Below are 19,927 nucleotides of genomic sequence, written 5' to 3'. Positions count from 1 at the left end.
CGCCTGCGTAGGCACGCTGCCTTCCGCTCCGCGCATGCGCCTTACGGAAAAAAAACGAGCGGCGCGGTTGCCATAGCGACGGCCGCCGCCATGATCCCGCCGCCGGACTCGCTGCTGCGCTACAACCCGCCGATGCTCGTCAGCCGCCGCACCGAGAAGCGCTCTCCGGAGGTGAGTGGGGCAGGGAGGAGCGGCCTGTGCCGAGCCCGGCCCGCACCCACCGCTCTCTCCCCTCAGGCCCTCCCGCTGAAGGCCATCCCGCAGCCCTCCCCGCCGCCGGGTCCCGTTCCGCCGTCTCGTCCTCGCACGGCCGCCGCCGCCACGTCAGCGAAGGAACCGCAGGAGATCCTGAACGCCATCCTACCGCCGCGGTGAGCCGGTTGGGGATCCGCCGAGCCGTTCCTCGGGGCCGCCCCGCTGAGCTGCTGCTTTTCTGTGCAGGACGTGGGAGGAGGACAACCGGCTGTGGGTGCAGGAGGTTTCCAGCGCTCCCAGCACCCGGCTGGACGTCGTGCAGCTGCAGGAGCAGCTGGACCTGAAGCTGCAACAGCGGCAGGCGAGAGAAACAGGCATCTGCCCCGTGCGAAGGGAGCTGTACTCACAGTGCTTCGGTCAGTGCTCCTGGTATCCACACAGCTGCCTTAAAAGCACAGCCTGGAACAGGCATTGTACACATATATAAAAGATACAGGGGCTCAGCATTGTGTTAGTTATACATAGCAGTTAAGTTAAAACCCTTTGCCACTCCTGGTGTTGCTGGTCTTCTGCCTGCAAGAGATGGCTGTTTGGTTAAACCGAGCTCTGCTGGAGTGCTGAAAGCTGCATAAAACCATTACGGGTTTGGAGGGTTTTGCTGTTATGTGTTCTTACCTTTCTTGTACCACCCCTCTACTTCATGCCTGTGGTTTTGTTAGGTAGCACTTGATGCTACAGCTGTAATACAACAAACAAAATTATGACCGTCTCCAGTTAAATCGATGCTGCTTTTGTGGTGCAGAGAACAGGGCAAAGACAACTAGCCCTGCACATTGTGCACACCCAGCATTCCCAACTCAGTGTAACTCTGTCGCTGTACCTTTTCTTTAAAGATGAGCTGATCCGTGAAACCACAATTAACTGTGCAGAGCGAGGACTGCTGCTGCTTCGAGTCAGGGATGAGATCCAAATGACAATTGCTGCTTACCAGACGTTGTACGAGAGCAGCATTGCCTTTGGCATGCGGAAGGCACTGCAAGCAGAGCAAGGCAAATCTGACATGGAAAAAAGAGTAAGCTGGTTTGTTACCCTTATGCTGTATGGCATGAAGAAAGCTATGCTATGAGCTTTTGTATCAAAATCAATTATTTCTGCTTCCACTGGATGGCAGTAAAGTGTATCCAATACTTGCCTTAAAGGCTGCGTTTCATAAATGATCTGCTACTGTTCCTGTAGCATTTTAAAGACCGTACAACATAGCATTGTCTCAGCATAGTAGAAAATTGATTAATAGCAAACAAAACATGAGAGATCTGTATTATTTTCCGAGATTGAAGAGCTAGAAGAGGAGAAGCGGGAGCTGGAAAGACTGGTGAGCGAAGAGAAAGCAAAATGTGAAGCTATTGAGAAACGTGAGATTGAAAGGCGACAGATAGAGGAAAAGAAACACACTGAAGAGGTCCAATTCCTGAAGAGAACCAATCAACAGCTGAAGGTTAGTAAAGAAATGCAGTTCGAATTAGTGATGGTAAAGCCAAGCATTTTGCAATTAAAGATGTAAAAGGAACTAATTTTATCCTTTCAGTTCAATAGGAGTTCCATTTATGATGCATTTGTATTAATGCTTTAAGTTCTCAATGAAGTGGGGAAAAGAGCACAAGTTTTATGCTTTCTTACTACAATTATTTAGCAGCAGACTTGTAGTACAGTGAGAATGCCCTCACACGTTCCTGCAGCTTCCCATTTCTATGTAAGATAATAGAACTATAGACAACACAAAACCTAGGAAGGGTGAGCACACGTCACTGACATCTCTAGCCTCCAGAAATCTGTTACATCACATTTGAAGTGTAATTACTGTGATGGAGGTAGAAGCATTCTTCCTATTCACTTGTTGCTCGTGGAAAACACTTTATGTCCCATGGTGATCTCGACTGGATTACTGAAATTGTTTTGTATCTGAAAGGAGTAATTCTGTATATGCTACTTTAATGAAAGCAGAGCTTCTGTCAATTACTTTGCTTTCAGAAGGGAAAAAAAAAGTGTAATCATAACCATAAATGTTTCTGGCTAGAGCTGAAATACTTCCTTTACACCAAGCTGCCCTCCTGATCTTCAGTATTGTTACAGTTTTTCCTTTCTAAACCATTAACAGCCTCAGGCCATCTTGAAGTGTTTTAGGGCACAAAATACAGTAACTGTTGGAGCAAATATGTGCAGGGCTGAAGCCGTGTTTCCTCCTTGAAGTATTTTAACAGCTGTGCGTGTATCACTGTGGTAGTTTATTTTTATGGCAGCTTTAGGAAGAGAGCAATCTGAAAGCCCTGGAAGCCTCACACACTGCATGCTTCTTAAGCTCTCTGATCAATCTCTTCACTGGGCGTCAAGTTGTCTCAGGAACTGAAAAACTTGCTGTTCCCAGCTACTTCTGTCCTCGAGTCAGTTTGTGTTCCAAACCCCAGAGAGCCAAATATTTAATTTAGCTAACATAGTCCAGCCTGAAATCAGAGAATTCAGACCACTGTTTCAACAGCTTTTATTTAATTTCCTCCTCAGTGCTTTACATTATAAAATGAGTCTTTCATTGTATGGAGCCAAGGCCAGCTCTTTTCTTCTCAGAAAGCAACAAGTGTGTATGCCAAGAATGAAAAGCTAATTTATAAAACATGTAGTGAGGAATGGAGTAGCTAGGGAAAAACCCCTGCTCTGTTCCTCTTGAAGTACCACAGCATCACTCAGCTCTTCTCTTTGAATATCTAACAGACAATTTATCACTGCTCAGCCACACAGTTTTTATTTTCTAGATTAAATCTAATTTGACTGATTCTCCCATTTGCTTTTCAGGCTCAACTTGAAAGCATCATTGCACCAAATAAGTAAATTTTTTGTTGGCCTCCAGGCCAGAAGAGCTGTCAGAGCACAAAGTTTGCAATTAATGACAGAGATTTGTCTTCATAAAACAATACTGAACTTTCACTTACCGGTAACTGAAAGCAGTCTAATTGCATTATTTCTCCCTTTTTCTCGTTAAGAATTGAAATTTAAAACCTCAGTAACAACTGTGCCTTCTTCCTGTGCCATCACAGCATTCAGCTCCTCGATATGTGAACATGGCTGGGTCTTGCTAGTTGGCAATATGCTGGATGATCTTCAAAGCAATAAACTAATAAATGCTTTTCCAGGCAAGCATCTCTAAAATTTTTACTCTGGAAATGTACAAAATTCATTCAGAGGCAGTTTATGAGGTGTTTACACTCACGTGTGTCACATTCACTGTTAGGTTTTAGGTAGCTCTTGGACACAAGGCAGTTAGAGAATACTTCCTGAGCACGTGCAAGTCAGTGTTATCTATGTACCAAAATCCTTCTCAGCAACCAGCAGCAGTCACCTATGATGAGCAATACCAAAGCTCTCCCTGTGCTTATTTCTAATGAAACAAAGATGTATCCAAGCAGCACTTCTCAGTGAATGCAAACGACAGTTTCAGCTGATATCTGCATAACCAGCTAGTTATAATCAGCAAACAGGAACAGGAAGAGAAGCTCGCTGTGCTCACTGAAACAGCTCCATAAAGCTGATTTCCAGCAGACCAAATCTGAAGAACATTTCAGGAAGTGTTTTTTGCAAATGCAGTGTTTACTGGCCTTAGATGATGTGGAAATACCACGATCCAGTTGCATAAAGAACTTTCAGATGATGCAGAAAAAGAACGAGATGTTACTCCTGGGAACCAGACAGACAAGTCAAACTCTGCTTTGACTGGGCACTACAAGTTTTATATTAAAAAAAGCCACCGCATACTGGAGCTGTTTTATGTAAAATTTAATAGGATCAACAGTTATTGCTTATGTTTATATTTTTTGTGCTTTGATCTCTGTGCCTCCGAGCCACTTTTTTTCTTGTTCTTATTCTTATTTTTCACGTTGTGAGTTTCATAATACCGGACTCCAACTTTCTTGGAGCGCTGCTGCCTCTCAGCTCGTCTCCTCTGTAATGCACACAAAATGTGTTAGCACGGCCACAGCACCCACTGCCTGAATTTGTCTGCATTCTTCCAGTGTTCACTTTCCATTCCACAAACCTTACGTGAAACAAATCATTTCCTATAAACCATTACTGATGTGAACAAACAAACATCTATAAAGAATCCACCCACTCAAGCTCTTAAAACATCACGTGAGAGGATGCAGTTTAATCCCTACAAAAGTGGAGGAGAATTACAAGAAAACTGATGTGCAGGAACTGTGACCAAACACGCATGAATAGAATTCAGTCTTCCACTGTCAGTCTTCCTCTGACAGTCCATATATATTAATACCCCCCCCCCCCCCCCCCCCAAAAAAAAGCCAAACCAAAACAAACAAATCCTTGTGCAGGATTTGCTTACACATCACTTTAACATGCTGCAAATACCAAGTGAAACAGCCTGTCTAGACTCAACAAACACAAATAAGAAATAGGAGCAGCAGCTCTTGCTGTAGACAGAATGGAACAGCCACTGATTTTTGCCCATCTAGACCCAAGTTTTCTCCTCTGTCAGATTTAGATCCCTGCTCCCTTACCAGCATGGCTAGGTAAGCAGAACAGCTCTCTACAAAGGATTTCCCTTTCATTTCCCTTTCAACACTGTCATTGTTACCTGCTGGCTCCTCTAATGGCTGTATGGCCAGCTGGAACAACAGACAGATGATGTCAGGTCTCAAACCTCTCCAATAACAATGGGCAATCCATGCAGGAAGAAGCCAGCCCAATTACTCCGCTCATCTATTACACAACAGGAGATCACACTTACTTCTTTGGATGTCAGCTTCTTGCAAGGCTGTTTACCCAAGTGGTCTTCATCATCCTCCTCTTCTCTATTCCTTTTTCTTTTCTTTACTGTGCCACCTGCAAACAGCAAAGATCATGTTCTGCAGCATCTTCCACAACACCCACATGCCCACAGAATTAAGACTGGGGTCACTGTCCCATCCATTTCAGCAAAGCAATCCTTTGGTGGTATTTTAAGAGCTTTTACCAAAAAAAACGTGTCCATCCCTTACCAGAAAACCACTTCTGGTAAGCAGATTGCTTAAAGCCTTACGTAAGTCTAGAAAAATATCAATCTTGTCAGTATAGGATTCTTCCACATTATTTTGCCTTTAATCAAACTTGCTTTGGAAACTGAAGACAGACTCGCAAAAAGTGACCACAGTAAAATCTATAGCCTGAAGTAGCTCTGTGCTTTTATAATGTCACAAAATGCTTCCACCCCCTGCTGTGTAATACCATACCATGTGGAACGGATGTTGCTGAGACTGCAAACCACCCACAGCACCATTCTGCTGAGAGCACAACATTTGTCTTTATCTTCACTCAGTAGTTGAGGGCATGTTTTACTATCCAGACCCTACAGTCCTATAGAAAGGTCATGAAGCAGTGAAGCCTTGGGTTCACAAGCAGAGGTTTAAGAAACAGCTCTGCAGAAAGAAGAACTTGCAGTCAGGAGCCAATGAAAACCTTTAATCCCTATTTTCTCTCTCATTGGATTTCCAAGCACAGATCAGGAACTTCTAATTTTGTTTTACCTTTCTCTTCATTTTCTTTGGTCTCTTCAGCCTTCTGCATGGATTTTGCAAACACTTTTTCACTCAGCTGCTTGGGGATTCTACCAAAGATAAAACAGGCGATAAAAGAATGTCATAACACAAAATGCAGCCATATCTAACAAGTGATCAATCTCCAGTAGGTCCCAGCAGCCTGTCACCAGCAAAGCCGCAGACTCTGCATGGAAGAAATATTCCAGTAAGCTGATTTCTAGAGTTACTGGACTTGTGCATTGCACAAAGGGCAACATTTAACACTTCACCTTGACATCTCAGTCCTCACGAACCTGGGGGATTTACTCTGCTAAAACTGGGCCTGCTACACAAGCTGGGATAGCCTTGTAAATGCACAGACTCAGATACAGAGAGGACGCTGCCCTCTGTATTACTCAAGAAAGGTCAATAGCAGGGAAAAATGCAAGGGAGAAATACTGCTCCCCACAGGTTTCTAAACCATAGCTGAAAAGGCAGCTTTCCAAGAGTGAGAAAACTTTGTTATTATGGCCAGCAGGAACTCTTAGAACATTCTCTCAAAAACAAACTGCTGCTTAGCCAAAGCTCAAGCATTTATGGCTCAACTAGCGAAGCCATGGCAATGCGGCATAAATGGAGTGAAACTACAACAGAAACTTATCGTCTCCTTCCCACCCTCCCCCAGGAAAACGCTCGAGTCACTACACAGATTCAGATACCTTATTGCTGAGAATCTCTTGGCTTTGGCCTTATCCAGAAATTTTTTGCATTTTGCAATCTTCTCCTCCAAAGCCTGAAGAACTGCCTTCGAGCTTTCCTTGGCACTCGGTACAGTTGGCTGTGATTCTGCCTCTACTGAATCTTGATGTTGCTCATTTTCCTCTTCCTCTTCTTCCTGTTCCTCCTCTTCAGGACAATCGCTGTCTGTTTCATCAAAGCCTGGCACATCTACAGGAATTAGGTCTTCTTCTGAGAACTGAGGTGCTACGTTAATCCTCCCAAAGTTTTGCCGAACGTTTGCCATGAGTTGCTTCATTTCTGTGTCTGTGTTGTTCTTCTCTTCTGTTGCCTCCATACTTGATGCTACAGACTCAGAAATTTCCTTCTCGTTGTTAGATTGGCCTGATGTCATTGCTCCTTCCAATGCAGGTGGCTAGGAGAAAGGGCATAATGGATATATCATCCACAGCCTGTCCAAACATCCCTTTGGACAAAGCCTAAAATAACTAACATGGTCATTACTGACATTTCTACTAGTCAGACGATTGGAAAACAGCTCAGATGTCTCTGTGGAAGAATTCTTTGCTACCTGCTCCTCTCCATGTAACTACCAAATTTAAATGACTATCATCTGAATCACGTCAGGAAAAGCCCAAGTTACATTGTGCTCAGGCAAAAGCACCAGTGGGTATCATGAACAAAAGGGAATAATATGCAAGAAGAGGCACGAGCTTCACATCCTCACCTCAGAACCTGCTTCTGCATTTGGTGGCTTCACAAAGAATGGAATTCTGCCCCTCTGCCAGTCGTTGAGAACCATCTTGCTGACAGTCTGCACATCAGGCTCACCACCCTGAAAGAATTCAGTAACAGTTTCTGTCCTTGTTTGCAGGGCATCATCTTCATATTATCTCTCTGCAACTGAATCATGTTTCCCATGTTCAGTGCAGAAACAGACCCCTGTGCTCTTCCAACCCATAAATGGAGGATGCTCTCAAACCTTTAGTAGTTTTCCAGTCCTAGAAGCAAGCTTCTCCAGGAAATCTTCTGTATCTTCCCAGAAATCAATTTTGTATGTCTTCCTGATGTACTCTGGTTTGGCTCTTTCTAGCACCGCACTGATGTGGTCTTCAGGGCTCTTAATCTTTTCAACTTGAACCTAAAAACGAATGCTAAAGTTTATCAACCCTTTGGAAAGTGAACTCACCACACTGAAAACAGCAAGAATTCTCCCTGCACACAGCATAAATACGTACCACTCCCTTCAGAACAATGTCTGTTTCTGAGTCTCCAGATGGATACACAACCCCTGGGCAGTCAATGAGAAAAATCCTCCTCATCAAAGTAATGTACTGCCACACCTGAAAGACACCAGTGGTCCCCATGTTATCTCCTCTCACACACAGCTGTTAGTTCAGCTTTTCAGTGCACAGGTTTAACACACAGATGTCATCTCACAAACCTGGCATTAGCACAGCACTGAGTCAGAGCAGCTGAGCGTTCAGATCGCACAGCGCTGCAGAACAGGCAGGGTGGCAGGCATAGAAACTCAGAAATGCTTCTGTGCAGCAGCACTCCAGAACAATGCCTGGCTCATCAGCCACCCCTCAGATTCAGGGTCATACAGCCTGTATAATTTCAGTGACTTGAAAATGTTAACGAGCCGATTTTACATCTATTCTGCCTCTGACATTTAATATTTTAAACATTATTTTTATCATCTTCAGAACAGCAGCGTCTTCCTACCTTGGTTTCACCTGCAATGGGAGCCACATTGCAGACCTTCTTAGACCGCAACGTGTTGATCACTGAGCTTTTGCCAACGTTTGGGTACCCAATAAATCCCACACTGATCTGTTTCTTGTCAGAGTGTAACTGTTAAGAAAGGACACATCATTTTAATACCTCATAGAAAATGACAGTTACTACTGCAGTCTTAACAGCTTCTGGTCTTGTATGACAAAGCAAAGGCAGCTCCAAATCTACCAGATTAAAGAAAACTGAGATCAGCTCTTTTCTATCAGGAGAAATGTACAAGGGCAGAATCCGTCTAAGAACTCCAGCCACTGAAAGAGAAGGAAGATGTGAACCCAATGTGTTTCTTGCTGCTTTAAACTTATTTGTAAATGCCTTAAATTAGAAACCTTTTAGACTGAAAAACAAAGCAAATACAAACAGCAGCAGGGGACAGCAGACAGCTGTGATCTGGAGGCAGACATTTTCTCTTGTCTTGAGGTCAGTTACTTTCTTGGGAAAGTGAAGGTACTTAAAAGGAGCATCCTAATACAACATGCATATATGCAGGACATTAACAGGCCTAAAATACATTCCCTTCCTCTATTCATTCACATCAGACCTAAGAGAGCCAACTGAATACTGTCCAGGGGTAGCATTTCCCATTTCCACAGAATGAAGCTTGTTTGCTGACAGAACAGCCAAAAGAAAGTCTGCTGTACCCCACACATTAAAACAGAAGAAATCCCATATTAACCCCAACCCCCTTCCAACCCCAAACAACACAAAGGCCCACGGTTGTTCTGTACCTTTCCAAACTGCCTTAGAAGCTGTATGAAAGCACCTTTGCCAAAAGGGTTTGTGAGGCTGGCGTGAAAAGCAAGTGTTGGGTATTCCTGGGAAAGGACAGCAACCCAGCGCTTCTAAAGAGGAAAACACTGCTCAGTTATGAATGCTGTGCTGCAAAGGTGGGGAAACAATTTGATGATGAGAACCCAGCACTTTCACTGGACTCACATACACAACTGTCTATAAAAAAATTGCCATGTAAGAACCTTTGAAGCATTTTTATCAGCCCACCAGCTAAAAGCACTGGCTATTGTTTTCATAAAGACAATTTCCCCCAAACGCCTTCATTGCTAGCTAATTAGTTTAACAATATAAAACAGACCAGCTGTGGTGGATATGGATCTTAAATGTACTAACATTTAGCATACTCTGGAGACATCAGCTGAACAGTTAAATCCAGACAGAGGAAATAGGGAATTTGTGGCTGATGACTGTTGCTCAACTGAGCCAAACTTGGACTGATTTAAATGGTCATTGTTACTTTTATAGCGAGCAAGCAGAGAGTTCCCACTGACCCAGTTACATTATGCCCTAAAGAAACGAGAACAAGGACTGGCAACAGAATTAGAGGCTATGAAAGGAACAAAAAAAACATTAAAGGGACAAAGGCTATGCTTACAGTAGCCCAGGTAGGAACAAGATCACATTTGTTCAGGACAAAAATGAGATGTTTCCAGTGTTTCTCCTTTTTCAGATAAGATTCCACATGAGGGGAGCGAGTGCCCATAGGATCTCTGGCATCAAGAACTTGAACAACAACATCAGATGAGTCTATCACCTGGAGGAAAAAAAAACCAAAATACATATATATCATACAGAAGGAAAGTCATCATTTCCAAAATACAAATTAGTAATTTCCTACATTCTTCTCCTTATAGCATAAAACCTTATAGCCCTTAGGAACAACTGTTACTTTCCTGTAATGATCTCAGACTCTGCTCTCTCCTCCCTGCTCCCCTCCAAATTTAGGCTGGACAGCTGCGAGCAGCTTTTATGCACTACAGCTTGTAGGAGCACTTGGGAAGGGAAACACTACAACCAAACAGTGAAGTTATTTGCTTTAGCAGACAAAAACAATGTTCTCCATCCATTCCATAAAGGATGTTTGCTGGATCAGTATGAAACACACAACCAAGTAGGAACCTGCTGTTAGTCCACTAAGCATCTACAGCAGGGAGCTGTCATTTCATGACTTGCTTCAAGCCAAGTGAATTTGTTTCACAGCTATTTCCTGCATTTTTGGCAGAATCCTATTGAAATCTGTTTTGCTCTATCATTCCCAGCATTTTTTAGGCCTAGATGAGAAAGTTCTAAGCTGCATTCAGAAATTCAGAACAAGAAGTCAAGCAGTTTAACAACTAACAGTCACTGAGAGCACACAAACTGCACCTACCAAGCTAATTCATTCTCAGACTCCACTCCTCTAGCAGAGGTGGTAACTCATGGAGAACTGAAGGTCAAAGCACTCCAAAGATCTTATGACACGTCCTTGAAGAAACTTAAGGGCATCTAGCTGGTTTATTTGTGGTAAAGCCCCAGGAATTGTTCATTCTGCCAGCTCAGCTTTCAATCCTATATTTTGAGGGTGTTTGTTCCACTGGAACAAGAGCTTAAGAATCAAGCTCAGTCAGGCAGAGACTTGAAAATCAATCTCCCTTCTACTCTACAGCTGTTTTTTTTTCCTGTTCTAGCTGATGGTCTGGTTCAACACCAGTCCAGTGTTAGAAGAGAGTGTATGGTGATGTATTTACATCAGTCAGTTCAGTTAGGCTGACAGGAAAACAAGCAAGAGAATTATACACTCAAATAGACAGACACTTTTGTTCTAAGAAACTATACAGCAAATTCAGCAGATCAAAAACTTTCCTAAGGTGGCAAGATCATAAGTGTACTATTTTCAGAGCTTTTCAGAGCACTGCCACACAAGATTGCCAAGCTGTGCTGCAGAACTGGACTTCATAAAGGCTAAAAGACAGACAAATGCCTGCTGCAAATTGTAAGTGTTGCTTACCTTGTACAGCTCACCCCAAATTCTTTTTGACTGTCCTTTCTTAAATATTTCCTCTTGTGCTTCATCCCTGGAAGTGGATCACCAGAGACATCAAACAACCACAACAACAGGGCTGCAGTGCTGTCTTCTCTAAAGCCAGTTAGCCATTTACAGAGGGAAGAGGAGATTAAACCCAGTCCCTTATTTAACCCAGTATCTGAGTTCACAAGTTTTCAGATATGCAACAAGCAATGAATTAGCAGTGAAGACAGAAGGGTCCCATGGAAGCAGCAGGTCAGTTAAATATAGTGGGACAGAACAGCTTAAAATCCAGCCAAATTCAGCTTATTTCTCGTTGCATCCTCATCAATCAGCATTGATAGAGGTACCAGATGCACTTTTTTTCTTTAAGTGAATGAAGCTGATGTTTAAGAAACGTAAATAGAGAATAATTTCTCCTTCCTATCTACCTTACACCAGTGTCTTCTGTGACCAGGTCTCTGTCTTTGCCCTGATCATAACATTCTGATGAGGCTTCTGCGTTCTCCAGCAGAGACTGCACATCACTTGCAGCAAGGTTTGGCCTTTTCCTCTGTGCTTTGGGGCCAAACGTTGTTTCAAATGTTTCTGTGTCAAGAATGTGAACTCTGGAGGTCTGTGGAAAGATGGAGTGTTAAAAAACAAAAAAACAAAAGAAGAAAACACACCACAATCTCTAGTTTTCCATCTCTGGTGACACGCAGCCAACAAGACCTCAGTGCAATGCAACTCTGTAACCTCTAACAGGAGTTGTAGGCACTTTCCTAACAATGTTTGAGTTCTGCAGCTTAACCTTGAGAAGCACAAACGTGGATATTTAACAAGCACCAAAACAGCTGCACTTGCCAAAGAATTATGCTTCAGTTCTTTCTGCATAAATGATGTCAAAAGTAATTAAGGCTACAATGATGACAATTCAGCTGCTATCTTTGATCATTTCTTATTTTTCTAACAAGTGCACAAATCTCGCCACATTCACAGGTTTTTGTCAGGGATAATTACAGTCCAAACTGTAGAATTTGAAGCTCGTAATGAATGCCAACTTTTCTTGGAACGTCACACAATTCATAGCTGAAAGAAATAATTTGTTTTTGTAACACTTATTTTAGTTTACAGTAACTATGCCCTTCATTTAGGTAACATTTTTATGACACAAACCTGGCAACTTCCCATGTGAAAAAGTATCTAACAATAACCCAAAGCAATATTTCAGACATTATGAAAGCAGTCTGGTAACAACTCAAGGTTTACGTGCTTGAAACTCAATTCTCCTTGAAACAAAGGCAGCGTGCAGAACTCCTGATTCAAGATAAAAAGCACACATTTGAGTTCAGACATTCACTGCATGAAGGGGCACATGCTAACAGAACGATGCTTCTGGTCTGATTGTCACATCAACCACTGGAAGCATTAGAACATGAGGTGGCAAGCTGAGATGGTCGTTTTCAATGCCATATTCTAACCTAGAGTGCTTTGAAGTAGATTTCCTGTGAGAAAATGTGAATTCCATAACACAGACCTCACAAACCACAGGGAAATAACACACTGCTTCTTTGCCTTCAGCATCTGCAGTGTTGTGGCCTCAAAAATATCCCACCCCGAGACATTTGCCCCAGTTCCTCCTCCAATGCTTCTACAATCATAGCAAATTTCCCACTGATAAATAACATTCATGATACCTCTGTGCACACAACAGCCTTAAAGCAGTGCAGATGAATGATACTCACGTGAGGTTTAATCCGATCGTGGAAAAGGGACATTGGTAACTTGCTTTGCTTCATGACCACTCTGTATGGATCTTTCATGACAGTTTCCATTTCTTCTTGAAATTTTTGTAGGGATGACTGCTTGATCACACGAGTATTCCCTGCATGTGAAAATCAATACTGCATCTACACCACTCCCCATCTTTAACTGCTTCAGAGAATCTGAGTATGCTATGAAAATATAAATACTTCAACTGGAATAAAAAATACCAGTAGTAAGAAATAGAAGATTTCACTTGAAAAAAAAATATTTGAGATTGGCATATACAAAGCACCTCCTTTCCATCAGTCAAAGTACCCCCAAAACACTGAGAATATCTAGGTTACAACATGTACTTAACAGCAGCACATGGAAAGCAAATAGCCAATGTATTGCACGTGCAAAGTGGAAGCCAATGAGCTTGCCTGTTATGAGGGGTATTTCACCTTCATTTCCAGGTCTGTCCCACACAATGCTGAAAGCACAATTCTGAAATAAGCACAAACTACAACCCACAAAGTTCAACCAATTTCAAGCCACCTGAATTGAGAGCCTGAAAGCTGAGAAAACTCACCAAACCATTTAATATTTGGTTCCACTCTTGCAACTGTGCCTGGTGCCACTGTCGACTGATACTGCAGAGGTTTAATCACTTTGCCACGCTTGTTTCTAAGTGAAAAATGAGAATGCATGTAAATACACAATGAAGCCATACGCCCCCATAGCACTTTCATTCACTAAAGCCACCTTTCAACCCCTCAGTGCCAATCCAAGTCCATGCTTGCACAAAGATCATAGAATCCTAGAATGGCCTGGATTGAAAAGGACCACAGTGACCATTGAGTTCCAACCCCCCGCTGCGTGCAGGTCACCAACCAGCAGCCCAGGCTGCCCAGAGCCACATCCAGCCTGGCCTTGAATGCCTGCAGGGATGGGGCATCCACAACCTCCTTGGGCAACCTGTGCCAGTGCCTCACCACCCTCTGTGTGAGGAACTTCCTCCTAATATCCAACCTAAACCTCCCCTGTCTCAGTGTAAAACCACCCCCCCTCGTCCTATCACTGTCCACCCTCATAAACAGCAGCACAGCACTGCTACTTGGACGAGCTATCACACCTGCTGGCACACACTGCCCTGCAATGATCCTAGGCTGATATTTTTTTGTTTGCTGTGTCAAATCACTGAGAAACGTCTCTGAAAAACACCTCACTAAGCATCTTTGTGTTTTGAACTCTACTTATTTATCAGAGGTGGCTTGGGGTCAAGCTAAGTACTTCAAGATAACTGATAAAAGTTAGCATGCAACATACAAACACACATACACACACACTACAGTAGCTTTCCTGCAGCACACCCCAAAACTCTCAACTCTCACTCCAGCTTGACTGAACTCTTCAAGAGTGCATACGAATATCTTATTGGGGTGCAAGGCCTACTTAAGCATGACTTCCAAAGACATTACTCTCTTTTCTTCCACATGCAGACGTGGAACTTTTGCAATCATTTCTATCCATCAGCCTCTACTGAACACCAGCCAGAAGAGACACTTCCACCTTGAGACTTGGATTAAACTTAGTCATTTTTCACAATGTCATACCTCCCCCAGTCATACCTCAAAACAAATCAACAGCTGGCAAAACAGAACTGCTACTCCTAACCAGCAACCTCAGAACCCCCACAGCACCTACATCGTAGCAGAGGTGCATATTTATAAGGTAGGAACTGTGCCACAGCTGTAGGTTCTCACATGGGTTTCTCAGTAAGAGCCATACAGATGTCAGGCTCTTCAGGCATCCTGAGGCGCACATTGGTTGGACATGAAAGAATTCTGAGTATTTTGGGATTTGTGACATCCCAATGGGGATCATCAACTCTTTGAAAGGGGAGCTAACAGCAGGACAAGGGGAAATGGCTTGAAGTTGATGGAGAGAAGAATTAGGTTGGATGCGAGGGGGAAGTTCTTCACAGAGAGAGTGATGAGGTGCTGGAACAGCTGCCCAGAGAGGCTGTGGCTGCCCCGTCCCTAGAGGTGTTCAAGGCCAGGTTGGATGGGGCCCTAGGCAGCCTGGTCTGGTATTGAATGTTGGTGGCCCAGCATGTGGCAGGGCGTTGGAGATTCGTGACCCTTGAGGTCCCTTCCAATCCCAGCCATTCTGCAATTCTGTGAATGGGAACACATCAGCTGTTCCACATCACAGCTTTCCAGCTACATTCCCTGACACACATCGATTAGAGTTCAGGATCAAGTTCCCCAGCTCACACTATTCCACAAATCAGCCCAGTAACCAGACGCTGCCACCACACGAAGCCCCAGCAGCCGCCCAGTGCGTGGCTCCCAACCACAGCACACGAAGGACAAGGGCACTCCGCTACACAGCACCGGGCAGGGCCGCGCTCACCTCCGCTCCTTCTGCCGGTACATGTTGAGACGGCGGATGGTGGCTCGGTCCCGCATGTTGTTCCCGCCCGCGCCAGCCACGCGATCTGAGGAGAGAAAGCACTGTTTAGACCCGGGCGGCACAACTCGGCCCGGCCCGTTACCATATGAGACGACACGCTTAAGACCGCAACGCCGCACGTACCGGGATTGGTGCTGGCGCGGGACGGGTTGATGGTGCTGCGGCCTTTATAGCGTGGCTTCACCATGATGCCGCCGGGACCGGACCAAACGGAGACACCGCTGCACTACACGCGCGGCTTCGAGCCGGAAGCAGCGGCACATGTACTTCCGGCGTGGGGGCAGCGCGATGACGTACTTCCGGCGGCTCCATTTCCCGACTGCGCAGGCGCCCCCAGGTTGCTATGGCAACCGCAAGGCACCGCCTCACACGTCCGGTTGCTACGGCATCGCGTGGGCCTCGCCGCTCCAGGGCCTGGCTCTACCCCCGTTACCCGCTGCTACCCATCGTTACCCACCTCTCCCCACCGTTACACATCCCGCGGGAGAGGCCAGGGGATGCCGGTCCCCATAGGGGCTGTGCCCGCACCCACCGCCCGGCCTTGCCCGCCTGCTGCCCGCAGGCTCCCGCTGTGTGCCCGGGGGCGCGGCCTCCGGTCCTCCATAAGCTTTCTTCTGACTCCTTCCCAGTCCCCGGCTGTCCGCCCTGGACAGTGAGCAGACTGCAGGCGTTTCAAAGGGCTGTAACAACGAGAGTGCTGGCACGGGAGCCCTCATTGTTTTTGAAATGTTGTTTGTTCACAGAAACATAATAAGAATCATTTGGGAGCTTGGCATTAGGACTTATTTCCATTTACAGATGAATGCATGCGGTCAGCAAAGCGGTCTGCTGATGCGGGGATGCTGGGGGGAGCGCTGGGGAGCGAGCTGCAGGCAGCGGCGTGCACTGGGGTGTTTACAGGCACAAAGTTGTTTGTCCCGGGCTCCTGGCATCGACTGGTCAAAATCACAAATGACAACACACTCATTTACATGCACGTAAAGAATTGCACGGACCTTGCAACAGTCTAAACGGAATTTTAGGCAAATTACAGCCCTGAAGACTATGCTACGTTCAGCCAGATTTCACTAGAAATTGGAAAGATCCACACCTAGGAGGAATGACCCAAAGCCTGCTGAAATGGTGTTAATTCAGCGCAGAGGTTGGGCTGGGAGCAGGCAGCTCTGCACGCTGGGGAGTCGTTTGCCAAAGTGAAGGTCTGTCCCAGCGTCCCTGAATAGTTATTAGTGGCAGAGAATTCACGGCTAGTTCAATTTCCTCGCAGTTCTGCTAATGCTCTGCTAAATCCAGAACAATAACAGAGCTTCCGAGATTGTGTTCTTTTAATGATTTTCAGCATTTTGCTTTTAGGTAGCGCACGGTTCCTTCTGCACAAAGTAGTCCTAATTAGTCAGACTTCTGAGCTGCTTTGTGAGATGGCAGTCTCGAATTTTCAGTGTGTTTTGTATAAGCCTTTTTTTTTCTCTTAATGGAATTATCTGTGCCTCGGGCCTGTAACAAACACAGTGATGTGGGCATAAAAAAATCAATTCCAAATTGTAGATAATTGTTTAAACTATCAGACTGGAGGCTTATGTAGAAGAGTTTTCTCAGGACAAGTGTGTTTTCTATTAAAGTTGATATTAATCTGTCAGAAAATCCTTTTGATTTTCCAATTTTTAGACTAAATAGTTGAGTAATACTCGCCCTGTCCTTCCCCGCTCTTTCTTCCTTCTCCTTAAGAAAACACTCCTTTTATTGTTTGCAAAATATCTTGGAATGCATCCAGAAAATTGCTGCCTCTTTCTTTTAAAGAACAGTAATAGCGTTAGACACGAGGTTATGTCATGGAGGGCTTTTATTGGTAATGCATCTGAGTTAATCAGAAAATTCCCACTTTGAAAGCTTTGGCACAAGCAGCTTTCTCTCCAGCCTCGCTTATGGTGAGCCCTGTCATCCAAGCCAGAGTGGGCCCCATGTTTTCTGTCGTAAGGAAACACGATGCTGATAACATATGGGAATTGTATTCAGATTGGAAGAAATTCATTTTTTCAGCTGTACCCACCTCTCAAGTTTTTCCAGACTAAACTTACTGAGGCTAACTGCTAGCATTTAACTTGCAGCATCTCTGGAGCTGTGGTTTTTGGACTTGCTTATCAGCTAACATATGGGTCAGATTAGTTTATTTTACAACTAATTTCACGTTGCTGTGTGATTCACCAGCTTTTCATTTACCATTGATGCATACTCTCAATTTTTTAACTTTTTTTCTCTTCTTTTTAAGTTACTGGCAGGGAGATGTTGTCCATACCACGTGCTGGGTGGGACAGGGGGCTCAGCAATGTGCACCAGGCCCAGCGGATCTGCCAAACACCCTCACTTCCATTGACAAGACCAGCCTGACCACTGCTGAATTGAAAGCATTTGGAATTTTCTGTGGCCTCTTCCTTGTCAAAATCCCAGTGTATGTGGTTATGTGATGCCATCAGAATGACTCACTGCCATAATTGCATATGTTCTAAGGGGTTATTCCCATTGTATTATTAAAAACTAGTGATGTTTGATTTTTGGCAGGGACTGTCTTCCTTGTACGATCTACAGATTTTGTCAATTAAATGAAAGAAAATGAGATTTCCAAGACTTCAGTACAAGACTGGACTTGTACTCAGAGCACTTTTTCAGTGTGCTATTGAGCTACTTTGCTTCATTTAATCAGTTAAAAGCAACATCAGCCATCTTACTCTCCTTGTTGCAGCGACTCCCTGCAGAGAACAAGGACAGAAGTGAGCTTCATAGCTAGCCTTTAAATGATCCAAAGCACTGCCAGAAGGTAGGTAATAACCCTCAGGTTATTTATCACACGATCATTTTCTCGACTCGGCGTCTCACAAGCTCATTCTCAGGGATATAACTTAGAGTGGGAGGCAGTGCTCCTTGGCAAAGGGCTCCAGCTCTGATAACTCCCTAACTGAAAAAAAAACACACCCAAGAGCGATCCCAGATATCGTTGCCTTGGATTTTAAGTTCCTCCTAGCAAATACAAGCAAGAGGGGAAAGCTAGAAGGAGGAGATAGGAGAAAAGTGAAAAGAAGCAAAAAGGTGAAAAGGGACTTTGAGAAGCCAAGCTGCTCCGTGTCCCCAGAACTCATCCCTCATAACAAAAGTTGTGCTCAATCCCATGCAGTTCTCATAGACTTGCAGAGCCTTCTGCGCTGCTCTCTGCACTTAGGCTGGAGCTGCAGATCTCTCTCACAGGAATCGTTTACTAACAATCAGAAATTGAAAGCATTTGCATGTAAAGATCTTACTTTTGTGATTTGATTTTGATAGTCTGGAAAAAAAATGACTTCCTTTCTGGAAAGCTGCACGCGCTGCATCATGCATCTTAGCCTTGCGTGTCCCTAGATTTCACATGGCCTTCATCAGGCTACGCCAAAGGGATGGCAAATGAGGCTCTAACCAGCTGATTTTGCTTGTGCTGTAAATAGCCATATCATCTACCTGATTGTCTCTGTTTTCACTTAGAAAGATGCTACTGCTCTTCTAGAATTCCAGAGATTCTGGCAAGCAGCTCCATCTGTGCCACGGTTTGGCATTCAGTTGGGTATGATATATTATTATCTTTATAAATGCCATTGAAGTGATTTATTGGTGGTGGCTGATTACACAGAGATGGTATTTCTGTAATTTGCCTAGAGTTTTTATTTTAATGCTATCCCTAACATCTCATCCTATGGAAACTATTGACATCATAACACGTGCGAGTAAATATGTGTACAATATTTCTTCTAATGTTTTCAGACAGCGTTTCAGCATCCCACTACATTTCCTTTCATCAAAGCTAAGATTTCTTCTGAGTGAGAAATGGTTTTAACATAAACATGAACTAAGAAGTGTATACATTGCCTCCACCTCCACAGGAGTGGAAAAGTAGTAAATGGTTGTTTGAGGAGTAGGTGTGCATGCGTGTGACTTGACTGCAGCTGATGAAAAACCCTGCTTTATACAGAGGGGATAAGACCATAATACAGCCAGCCTGTGTTTGGTGCAGTTTGTCTGCCACAGCTCCTAAACCTTGGCAAATTAGATGGAAATGAAACAGTTCCAAAAGTGTGGCTGCAGGCTGTTAACGCACCGCCCCTACCCTTCATTCCCTGTTGTTCAGGGAGAGTTGCCCCAAAGCTCAGTCAACTGCCTAGCAACTCTCCTGCAGTTTTTGAGTAGGTCTGTCCAGTGTATGAACAAAGATCTTTTCTATGCAAAGAAACTTCTGAAAAAGGAGCAGCCTGTCTGTCTGCACACCTAACAACTATTTCTCCAGCACCACAAGTGTGGAACATGGATACACGTGGAATCCAGAGCAACACTTCTGTGCCCTGACCCCTATGGTCATGGATGGAGGTGGGTGGGAATGTGACTTGAGGAGAGACCTTCTCACTCCTGCTTTCTAGCTAATTTCAATCAGTAGGGATTTGACCCCCGTTGGGGTGAATAAAGCAAACAGAGCTTGTTCAGCAAACCCATTTATTTATTAATGTGTTTAAAGAAGCATATTTTACAGTGATGCCACGGAGAGAACACCACAACAGGTATTATTTGGTGGACTGAAAGAGAGCAGTCGTGTGGCTGTGAGTTGAGATGACATCAACCTAAGGCA

At 44.3% G+C, this 19,927-nt stretch overlaps 2 protein-coding genes across 3 annotated transcripts; one reads left to right on the top strand and one right to left on the bottom strand.

The window, feature by feature from the left end:
• The first annotated feature begins 20 nt into the window (after positions 1–20).
• DNALI1 (dynein axonemal light intermediate chain 1) lies at positions 21–3,150 on the top strand. Its single transcript, XM_048968916.1, has 6 exons — positions 21–171; positions 238–371; positions 442–611; positions 1,089–1,267; positions 1,526–1,690; positions 3,040–3,150. Exons 1-6 carry the CDS (start codon positions 91–93, stop codon positions 3,073–3,075), a joined length of 765 nt encoding a protein of 254 aa, XP_048824873.1. The 5' UTR covers positions 21–90; the 3' UTR covers positions 3,076–3,150.
• GNL2 (G protein nucleolar 2) lies at positions 1,724–15,558 on the bottom strand. 2 transcript variants are annotated; one of them, XM_048968882.1, is made up of 16 exons: positions 15,415–15,558; positions 15,232–15,316; positions 13,406–13,500; positions 12,813–12,952; positions 11,517–11,701; positions 11,068–11,134; positions 9,676–9,834; positions 9,017–9,130; positions 8,220–8,348; positions 7,730–7,834; positions 7,474–7,632; positions 7,219–7,326; positions 6,473–6,906; positions 5,763–5,842; positions 4,988–5,082; positions 1,724–3,918 (listed from the first exon to the last, which is right to left on the bottom strand). In XM_048968882.1, exons 1-16 carry the CDS (start codon positions 15,476–15,478, stop codon positions 3,913–3,915), a joined length of 2,025 nt encoding a protein of 674 aa, XP_048824839.1. In that variant the 5' UTR covers positions 15,479–15,558; the 3' UTR covers positions 1,724–3,912. The 2 variants fall into 2 exon arrangements, with proteins under 2 accessions (XP_048824839.1, XP_048824838.1); XM_048968881.1 differs by lacking the exon at positions 1,724–3,918 and adding an exon at positions 4,002–4,183.
• Between the last annotated feature and the right edge of the window lie 4,369 nt (positions 15,559–19,927).

The sequence above is a fragment of the Lagopus muta genome, chromosome 23 (assembly GCF_023343835.1).
Source record: "Lagopus muta isolate bLagMut1 chromosome 23, bLagMut1 primary, whole genome shotgun sequence".
NCBI lineage: Eukaryota > Metazoa > Chordata > Aves > Galliformes > Phasianidae > Lagopus > Lagopus muta.
Note: the sequence above shows the minus strand (reverse complement) of the source record. Positions and strands in the feature narration are given on the sequence as shown.

Bases quoted from the DNA above. Each gene is read 5' to 3' on its own strand.
- DNALI1 (XM_048968916.1), top strand. From the start codon at position 91: ATGATCCCGCCGCCGGACTCGCTGCTGCGCTACAACCCGCCGATGCTC. The intron at 1,268-1,525 runs GTAAGCTGGTTT...TTATTTTCCGAG, and splicing joins AATCTGACATGGAAAAAAGA to ATTGAAGAGCTAGAAGAGGA. The intron at 1,691-3,039 runs GTTAGTAAAGAA...TTTGCTTTTCAG, and splicing joins GAACCAATCAACAGCTGAAG to GCTCAACTTGAAAGCATCAT.
- GNL2 (XM_048968881.1), bottom strand. From the start codon at position 15,478: ATGGTGAAGCCACGCTATAAAGGCCGCAGCACCATCAACCCGTCCCGC. The intron at 7,327-7,473 runs GTTTGAGAGCAT...GAATTCTTTCAG, and splicing joins GGACTGGAAAACTACTAAAG to GGTGGTGAGCCTGATGTGCA. The intron at 4,184-4,987 runs GTAAGTGTGATC...TGTGCATTACAG, and splicing joins AGAAGCTGACATCCAAAGAA to AGGAGACGAGCTGAGAGGCA.